This window comes from Dipodomys ordii, unplaced genomic scaffold (genome assembly GCF_000151885.1).
Source record: "Dipodomys ordii isolate 6190 unplaced genomic scaffold, Dord_2.0 Scaffold20, whole genome shotgun sequence".
Classification (NCBI taxonomy): domain Eukaryota; kingdom Metazoa; phylum Chordata; class Mammalia; order Rodentia; family Heteromyidae; genus Dipodomys; species Dipodomys ordii.
In genome coordinates, this window is record NW_012267236.1 from 9,648,294 (window position 1) to 9,658,377 (window position 10,084).

Genomic DNA, 10,084 nt, shown 5'->3' on the forward strand with positions numbered 1-10,084 from the left:
GGCTTTCTTCTTTTTTTTGTCAGTCATGGGGCCTGAACTCTGAGCCTGGACACTGTCCCTCAGCTCTTCAGCTCAAGGCTAATGCTCTACCACTTGAGCCATAGCACCGCTTCCAGCCTTTTCTGCTTATGTGGTGCTGAGGAATTGAGCTCATGCATGCAAGGCAAGCACTCTACTTTCCCAGCCCCACTTCTGGCTTTTTCTAAGTATCATATTGGAGATAAGAGTCTCATGGATTTTTCTGCCCTGGCTGGCTTTGAACTGTGATTCCCAGATTCAGCCTCCTGAGTACCGAGGATTACAGTAGCTAGAGAGCCACTAGCACCTGGCTCTATAAAATTCTTATCTGTAATGAACTACCAAAAAAGCCAGAAGTGATCTGGGCCCTGGTGGCTTATGCCTATAATCCTAGCTGCTCAGGAGGCTGAGATCTGAGGATCATATTTCAAAGCCAGCCCAGGCAGGAAAGCCCATGAGACTCTCATCTACAATTAACTACTAGGAAACCGAAGTGGTGCTGTGGCTCGTAGTGGTAAAGCACTAGCCTTAAGCAAAAATGCTCAGGAATAGCACCCAGGCCCCGAGTTCAAGCCACATAACCACCACCACCACCAACAACAACAAAAAACCCTGAAGTGAAGCTATGGACCAAATGTAGGGTGCCAACCTTGAGCAAAAAGTTCAGGCTGAGGACAGTACCCAGGCCCTGAGTTCAAGTTCCAGGACCAGCAACAACAACAACAAAACGGTTTGCAGAGATCAGTGTAAACCAACTCATGATCCATGATGGGGGCGGTCGTTCCCAGAATGTTTAAATCATAGGTTTTAAATCCCTTGGTTCATTTGTAAGTGGAAAATGTCGTTTAGCTTGGCTTCAGCCATCTAACCTCCCTCTTTGCCATTCACCTCAGGTTGTAGAGCCTTCCCTAGTTTGTGCCCTTTTACCAAACTGCTGTCTTTTGCCAGGCTTGTTAATAGGAAGGAGTTGGTTTAGAGCAGCTGACTGGAAACAGTCCCCTGCAAAACTCCTAAGAAACATGTGCACATTGGAAATGTGAATGAGCTACCATGGTCCATTGTTTTTGTGGAACCATTAACTTGAGTGTCTGCTGACAGACCGAAGTACTATGTGACTTTTTTCCAACTCCAGAAGCCTAGGACTTTATTCTGGAAGGAGTAGAGATACTGCACAGGGAGGGCCCCAAGTCTCAAGATACTAAAAAATGCCATGCGTTTTGAAACCTTAAATTTTTTTCCATCGTATTGGGAACAAACCCAAGGCCTTGCACATGCTAGGCAAGCCCCTCAACTCTGAGCTACATGCCCAGCTTTTGTAGTTGTCAGTCGTGGGGCTTGAACTCTGGGCCTGGGCACTGTCCCTGAGCTCCTCAGCTCAAAGCAAGTGCCCTACCACTTGAGCCACAGCACTACTTGAGCCACAGTACCACTTCTGATTTTCTGGTGGCTAATTGGAGATAAGAGTCTCATAGACTTTATTGCCTGGGCTGGCTTTGAACCAAAATCCTCAGATCTCAGCCTCCTGAGTAACTAGGATTACAAGCGTGAGCCACCGGTGTTCGGCTGCCGTTGTTGTTTTGAGACTGTCTCGTGCCTCCTAAATTGGCTGTGAACACTGTCCTGCTTCAACATCCTGGCTCAGCAAAATACTTTCTAAGGAAAGATCAGCACTGAAGCTGCTGCCCCATAAGAAGTGATGTATTCAGTGTCACAGAATTGTAATCTTTGGGGTCTATACAGAACTGAAGTCTGGAGATGTCCTGTCCAATGAATTTCATCCAGTGAATTACCAGCCCATCTAATGATCACCACAAATCAAGATACAGAATATTCTCTTACTCCCAAAACTTGCTTTCATGTTGGGACACTTAAAACTCAGCATATTTACAAATGAGACAGAATAATTGTGTTTTATTTCCTCTATACTGGCTGGTTAATACCTGCCACTTGGTAGTTTGAGGCCACTTTTGAGTTTGCCTGTAAAGGATTAAGGCCTGATTGATGTGTGTCCATGGATGGCCACAGTGTACATTGAGTTGGAAGAGGGTTATGAGGTATGTGTGTGATTGGAGCAGCTGCCGAGGGTCAGTCAGCCTTGCGGGGGGCTTATTGCTGTCCAGGTATCTCATGGACCATTTTCCTTTCTTCTGCCTCCTAGGCCGTTGGCATCCACTGTGAATGATAAGCTGGAGCTGCAGGAGTGTCTGGAACATGGCAGAATAGCCAAGGTCAGCCTGGGTACCTAAGTCTTCCATGGGGCGGGGAAGAAGAGGAGGGAGGAAGAAGGGCAGAGGGTCCCACTGGACCCCTCCAGATGACAAAGGGTCATCTGGTCTATCAGGCAGGGGATGATCCAGCCTTTAACCCTTCAACCTAGAAAGGGAGCTTTTAAGGATTCGAGGGCTAGTTATGACCTATATAAAGTGTTTTCCTTTTCTTTTTTGGCTAAGACCTATTGTAAGAGCCTTTAGAGCAGAGAGAAGCCCCCAATAATGCAGATTTATCTCTGGAGAATGTCACACAAACTCTGGGTATTAGGCTCTGTGCCAGCATATTCCAGCACTCAGGACTGCTGACACTAAGAGTGCATCTTTGGGCCTCGGAGTCAGTACCTTTTGCCTTGCAAGTTACTATACCTCTGAAAGAACCGGTTCTTTGCGAGACTTAGTATGGTGGCTGGAGCTGCTGCCTCTAAGTCTGAAGAGCTAGACTGGACTAAGAATGTCCAAGGTTATGTCAAGGTGGAAATAGAAGCATGGCGGGGGAGGTGGAGGCTCATGCCTTGGCTGTGTTAATATGGTAGTGGACCATGTGCTCATTCCTTGTTTCTGGTCTTCAACTTCTAGTTCAGCAAAGTGAGGACCATTACTACTCGGTCAAACTCCATAAAGCAGGGCAAGGACCAGCATTTCCCCGTCTTCATGAATGAGAAAGAGGATATCCTGTGGTGCACTGAAATGGAAAGGTACTGTGTCCATGCGCTCACGTTCTGGGTGTGTGTTCCGTCTGGCTTGAGGGGGGCTGTCTGCAGTTCTGTTTCCTTTTTTCGTTTTTTTTTTTTTAAATTTTTATTTTTATTGTGAAAATACTGTACAGAGGGGTTACAAGATAATGAGTACATTACAAGATAATGAGTACATTTCTTATCAAGCATTGTAGCCTCCTCCTTTGTTTCCCCTTCCCACCCCTTCCCATCCTCCCCTGCCCCCTGCTGTGCTGTTTTCTAAGCTTCCATGTGTGAATAGGTTTGACCAAGGGCTGGGAAGATGGCTCAGTGGTAGAGTGCTTGCCTTGCATGCCTGAGGCCCTGGGTTCGATTCCTCAGCACCACATAAGCAAAAAGAAAAGAGCTGGAAGTGGCGCTGTGGCTCAAGTGGTAGAGGGCTAACCTTGAGCTGAAGAGCTGAGGGACGGGCCCAGGCCCAGAGCAGGCCTACAACCGACAAAAAAAACAAAAAACAAAAAACAAAATAGGTTTGACCAAGTATTCCCCAACATGCCAGGCCCACAGGGAGGACTCTTGACCATCCAGTCCCTATGCATTTTTATGTCTGGTCCCAAAACAAGAGAGGTCTGGGTTTCCAGAAGGCCTTCTGGGAAGGCTGACGCTCCTGGGGCTTCCTTCACTCCTGCCACAGGCATAGTTTGTGGGACAGGGCAGGCCTCAGCCCTTGCACCTGATGAGGTGGCCTGAACTCCTAGAGCTGAATCAGCTGCTTCTCGGGGTATGACTAGGATTTAGCCAGAGGCCAACAGGAAACCCTGAAACTTGGGAAGTCAAGCAGAAGTGTCCATTCCTGGAGATGATCTCCTTAGGACACTGGAAGGATGTCCGTGAGTTCTGTTCAGACAGAGTAGCTGTCTGTTGCAGCTGTGGTCTAGGAGGTGTTTTGGAAACATTTTATACAACTTATGTTTGTTTCTGGTGAGTGGAAATCTGGAGGAGAGATTGCTTTAACTAACCACAGAGACTAGCACAGTGCCTGGCCCATATCCAGCTTTGCATCTTGAGGTTGAGCTTAGCAGAATGGGCTGGTGGCCCAGGTGTGGGAGGGAATGTGGAGCACACAGTGCTTCCCAGCTGCTGCGCCTGCTCCTGGTGGGTGGCCCCTGGCCCCTGTTCACCCTGCCCTTTCTCCCTTCTTGTCTGCAGGGTGTTTGGCTTCCCAGTTCACTACACGGATGTCTCCAACATGAGCCGCTTGGCGAGGCAGAGACTGCTGGGCCGGTCATGGAGCGTGCCAGTCATCCGCCACCTCTTCGCTCCACTGAAGGAATATTTTGCTTGTGTGTAAGGGACATGGGGGCAAAATGAGGTAGTGACACAAAGTTAAACAAACAAACAAAAACATAAAACACCAAGAACGTGAGGATGGAGAGAAGTATCAGCACCCAGAAGAGAAAAAGGAACTTAAAACAAAAACCACAAGAGGCAGAAATACCGGAGGGTTTTGCGTTGCGAAAAGGGTTGGACATCATCTCTTGATTTTTCAATGTTAATCTTCAGTCCTATTTAAAAAGCAACACCAACCAAGCCCCCTCCCTTTCCCTCCCCACCTTCCTCCTTTTTTTTTTTGTGGGGAGGGGGTCAACCCTTTTGTTCTCTACTCTTTTCAGAGGGGCTTTCTGTTTGTTTGGGTTTTTGTTTCTTGCTGTGACTGAAATCAGAGGGTTTATTGCAGCAGAAATTGGTAACAAAAAACATAGTAAATACGTTGCAGAGGAAAGGCGGGAGAGAGGAAGAAAAGGAAATTCTATAGAAATCTATATATTGGGTATTTTTTTTGTTTTGTTTTTACTATATATCTTTTTGTTGTCTCTAGCCTGATCTGATAGGAGCACAAGTGGGGACAGAAAACAGAGACCCGCGGGCGGCCGCTTTCCCTCCCGCCCCGCAGTCTCTCCAGCACCATTCCTGGTCATGCAAAACAACCCAACTAGCAGCAGGGAGATGAGGACACCACACAGACACTTTTCTACAGTATTTCAGGTGCCTACCACACAGGAAACCTTGAAGAAAACCAGTTTCTAGAAGCCGCTGTTACCTCTTGTTTACAGTTTATATATATATGATAGATATGAGATATATATATAAAAGGTACTGTTAACTACTGTACAACCCGACTTCATAATGGTGCTTTAAAACAGCGAGATGAGTAAAAACATCAGCTTCCACCTGGCCTTATGTGCAAAGGGTTAACCATGGATGGGGAAAGGGGTTCAGCTCAGAGAGGGCTTCTTGTCTGCCGGGGTTTCTTTCCCCCTCTTGGTTTTTAACCAACTGAAGGAGGAGACTAGGGGAGCAGTATTGTGCTGCTTCTCCCTGCCAAAAATAAAAGGGGGTCAGCTGCGATGGTGGGGACCTGGGAGCTGAGCGTGGAGTTCATCCAGACTCATGCAATAACCATTCTAGAAGACTCCCTGGACAAAGTGGCAGGGTGAGGAGTCTTCATCCTGATTTCTCAGATTAGCCAAGTCCACGGCTCCTTGTGGTGGGATCGGAAGTCATCCAGTGTGTGGGACAGTGAGAGTCATAAACCCCACCTGGAGCGAATAAAAAAACATACAAAACGTACTGGTGCTTTCCTGTCTAAGTCGCCTTTTGTGTGTTCTTTTATGAAGCCCCCACCATCCTCCTCTGCACACGGCGGCTCCGGCCCCTGGAATGTGATGTTTTTGGTCATCTCCAAAGGCTGCAGTTTTATACTGGGAGGCTGATGACACCTTTTATTATAATTATTCTTATGGTTCTGGTTATAGTTATGTTTGTTTTGAGATTTTTTTTTTTCTTTCAGAAAACAAAAACCCAACACCCTTCCCTTTAGGTTTCAAACCAAGGTGCGGGGCGCAGGGTGCTTCTCAGTAGTGGTGGCTCTGGTGCCCTGGCCCCCACCCCTCGGGCCAGGTGGGCCACTGGGCAGCATGGTGACAAGCTGGGCGGCCAGGGAGTCCCTGAGGCCCGCCCTCCGGGCTGGTCACTCTTCTCTTCTACTTCCCCTCCTCGTGAGTCCGGTGTGTCAGGGCCGGAGGGAGGCCCGGGCAGCCTCTCTCCTTGTGTGTGTGGTTGGAGTGGTGTGTGTTTCTTTTCTAGTGTTTGGTCTGATGATAGCTGTGCTCTTACCTCGAGTTAGCAGCACCTGGGGCCCACGTGCTCGCACTTTGTTCTACTTCCTGCCGCGGCAGGCAGCCTGGCGTTGGTGGTGGGAAGAGGCTCCAGGGTGAGGGCCCAACGGGCAGAGCTTGCCTGGGTGGAGGGGGTGTAGATATGTGGCATATAGAGATATATATTTTATAATGGGAGGGGGGGGCAGCACCTCCTGGGCCTGGCAGAGCTGGGGGGGTGTGCCTTCAAGCACATGGTCCTGAGACCCCATTCCTAGAAAGATGGGGCCTGTGGAGATAGGCGCTATATAAATACATAGATAGGGTCATGTCTAAGAAATATTATGTAGTGGGGAGTGGTGAGGGGAGCAGGCTCCATTGGCTGAGCCTGAGTCCCTGCCACAGACAGGCCCCACGCCAGTCAGTCAGTCTCGCACACATGCACAGGAACCTATTTCAATTTGGACTCACACGCCAGGGGGCGCCCAGCACTTCTCCCAGGAGTCAGCCCACGAAGCTGCCCTGATGTTGCAGGTAGACCTGATTGCAGAGGTGGCTATGTGCTGAAGGCAGGAAGAGGAGGAGGTTTGATCCAAGCAGGTGCTTCCTCTAGCAGGTCGTGTGTTCTGTCCCTTTGCCCCTGGTGATGTCAAAGACTCTTCTGTTCAGTTACCTGTGATACTGACCTGCAACTCCAGCTCCAGGCACCGGAGTGAGTCAGCCCTCACTCCCCCTACCTATTCTCCCCAACCCAAATCAAATTGACATCCGCTGTCTGTCTTGTGGGGCTTCCATTAGAAAAAGAAGACATTCAAAAATGGGACTGTGAATCTCACAGTGAACAAAGCAAAATCGTAATTAGTGACTATGAAAACAAGGCTTTGAACTCCTTGCTCATTGCTCAGTAGGCTCACAGCTGGGGCATGCCCTCTGTAGGGTCTAAAGTCCTGGGCCTGGGCCTTTCCCTCGTTGAAGGAATTGTTAAGCTACCCAGTTGGCTCCGTGCTGCGGCCCTGACATGGCGGGTGGGGACTGACCCCGTGGAGCTAGAGCAGCTAGGAGCAGGGACCCCTTGCTCCCAGCTTTGAAGTCCCTGTGCTAAATGTGCTTGCCCATCCCCTGCTTACTCCGGTAGGGCTCCATTCTGGCCTGGAGTCTACCAGCACCATTCTGGAGGGCTGGGGGAGGGGGGGCTGCCCCAGGCAGTCCAAGGTGCTCCCTCCCCCACTGGCCAATGCCAAGGTCTTCCTGGCGCCCAGTGTGAGGACCGTCTTCATGGGCCTTACTCTTCCAGCATTGGTGGCCCTTCCAGCCTCTGTCCATTGCTGATGTGAAGGCTTAGCCTTTCCCAATGGTCCCTGCTCCAGCCAAACTGGGCGCGGTGCTCCCCAGGGGGCATTGGCGTGGGGACTGGCCAGAGCCTCAGCAGCTGGGGATGTAGCACACCCAAGGAGCCCGTGGGTGGGGCGGCTTGCTGTGAGATGAGAGCTGCCACAGAGGCCCTCCCCATGGCATCTTCTTAGCACCACTCCAGTGACCTGACAAGGCCTCAGGAGCTACCCCTGGGCTTGCTTCCAGTCCAGCCTGGGCTTGGTTTCCCTGGGAAAACTTGACAGCATGTAGGGGATTCTTGCCAGGCTGAGATGCCCTTCATCCTCTTCCACCCCTGTGAGAGACTGGGAACAGGTGTTAGGTGCCCTCAAGGGAGCCTGGGCCGATCTGGCAGAGGTCTGCGTGTGTGTGTTGTGGAGGAAGCTGAGGGCAGAGGCTGTGCGATGTAGAAACCCAGAAGACCTGGTGTCGGGGGAGTCGCAGGTGTTCAGTGCAGGCTTTTCTTCCCCAACAGCAGGCTCCTCTCCCCATAGAAACCCGGGTGCTGGGGACTGAGGGTGATCGCCTCCCCCTGGAGGTGCCACATAGAGCATGGTGCCAAAGAGATCGTGGCTCTTGCCTGGGGGAGGCAGCTGGGTGCTAGTGCCAGGGTCTTGAGCCTTGGCCTCCTGCCTGAGGATCCCAGCGGGACCTCACGCAGGCTGGTGCTAACCCTGTCCCAAGGGGCCGACAGGAGGCCGGGGAGCCAGCAGGGGAAGATCAGGGAAGATTTGGAGGTTGGCAGCTTGTTTTCCTCTCAGGCCTCCAGAGACTCCTCGCAGTAGGATGTGTTAGCAAACTCCCCTCCCGTGTCACCAGTGTGGACTGGACAGGTGGGACAGCAGGAGGAAAGGTGGACAGGGCAAGGTTCTCATGAGTGGCACCGCTCCTGTGCTGAGCCAGGCTCTGAAGGAATCTCTGTCATCTCCAGCCCACGAATCTGCAATAAGAGCAGGGAGGAAATGCTGCGTGAATCTGAGAGATGTCCTTGTGGGATAATTGCGACGGCTGGTTTTGATTTAGGATTACCTAAGTATGTAGGAGTGGATCTTGAGTTGCCACCATGGTTGAGCTTGGTGCAGAGTTGCTGTGGTGCTAGTGTCTTTTGAAGTTGTCACTTTCTAGGGATTCCACAAGCCGGGCCCTGAAGGCGGCTTGCTTGCTTGGCCCTGCGGAACAGCAGAGCTGAAGTTTCAGGCCTGGCCTGTGTTTTGATCGATCCTAGTTGTCATCTGTGGTTTCAGGTCTGTTTCCAGCCCTGTGCCACTGTTGTCCCCTGTGACAGGGAGCCGCCTCCATTGATGGAAGGGCAGCTGTGAAGGAAGCTTGGAGTAGGGGTCCTTCTGGCCACTCCTTGCCCAGTTAGCTAGAAGGAGGCAGAGGTTGCCTTGGCCTGGGGCCAAAGGACCTGGGAGGAAAGCCGTGAACCTCATTGCTGTCTTTCTGTTGTGGTAGAGGAAGGCTGGGGTCTTTGGGGAAGTGTGGCTTTTTCAGATCTGCCTCTGACTATAGGCAGTGGATTTTGGCATATAGGTTGATACGGGGAAAAGGAAAGTTCCTCGCTAACTTCCCCAGAAGGCCTCAGTTCCCCCAAATTCCAGTGACTGGAAAACTCTGGGCATCTGTTCCACTTGAGGGCACAGAGGGTGGATCCCCAAACCCCAACAGAGCAGCCTCTAGCCTGTGCCTGAGGACATGAGCAAGCGTGCCGCGGTTGCATTCACGTCCCAGTCTGATTTGGTTCACAGCCCTAGAATTCAACAGACAACAATAACAACAACCAATGCTGAAATTCTTTAGAATATGCAGAGGGAGGAGGTGACTCAACAAGGTGCTAAAACATTTTATTAAAAATATATATTGTTAAATTAAGTCTGCTGTCTGGACAATGACTGTTTGTTTTGTTTTCTTGTAGTGGAGTTTAAAAGAGACTATTATTTTACTCTGATATATTATTATTAAAAAGGCATTTTAACTTTGTACTTGAAAACTAAGTGAGCGATTTCACGTGTTTTAGCTGAGGCATTGAAGTAGCGGGTGCTTACTTATTTGTGGGAAATCATGTATTCATACTGAAGAATAAACTCTGTAGCTGATTTGGTAATAACTTTTACTGTTACAGATGATTTCGCTTTGACCCCGGTGGCAGAGCACGTTTATTCCACATTCCACGCAGATAAATGCAGGACCTTCCAGACTCTTCCCTTCCAGCCCCATTTCCTTTCTCTTGTTTATTCCCCCCCCCACTTTTTTTTTTTTGGTTTGTTTTCCTGGTCCCAGCTTCCTTCACCACTGTATTTTTTTAGGGTTTTGCTTCTCTATTTATTGACAATAATAATGTACATTTCACAGTCTGGTTCTGGGACAGCCGGGAGGGGCTCGTGGGGACCCCCTCACAGTCCCGCCCTGCTGCCTGGTGTTCTATTGTATCTCTGTGTCCGTGATGCTCGTGACATAGCTGTTTATGAAATAATTAAAGAGGTCAATGCGTACAGCAGATGTAGAAAGTCTGTCAGTTCCGCTTTCATCACACTTTTTTTTTTGTGCCCAGAAGAATATAATAAAGCTCCTTTCTAATGTACTTGTGCTGGAG

The 10,084-nt window shown here is 49.9% G+C and overlaps 1 protein-coding gene across 1 annotated transcript in view; it reads left to right on the plus strand.

Annotated features, from left to right (window-relative positions):
- The window catches only part of Dnmt3a (DNA (cytosine-5-)-methyltransferase 3 alpha), a 113,652-nt gene extending 108,059 nt beyond the window's left edge, over positions 1-5,593 (plus strand). Inside the window, exons 21-23 of the mRNA XM_013013670.1 lie at positions 2,177-2,246; positions 2,865-2,983; positions 4,172-5,593. Of these exons, the coding sequence (XP_012869124.1) occupies positions 2,177-2,246; positions 2,865-2,983; positions 4,172-4,313 (331 nt within the window). The 3' untranslated portion in view covers positions 4,314-5,593. The remainder of the gene's footprint in view (positions 1-2,176; positions 2,247-2,864; positions 2,984-4,171) is intronic.
- The last annotated feature ends 4,491 nt before the right edge of the window (positions 5,594-10,084 follow it).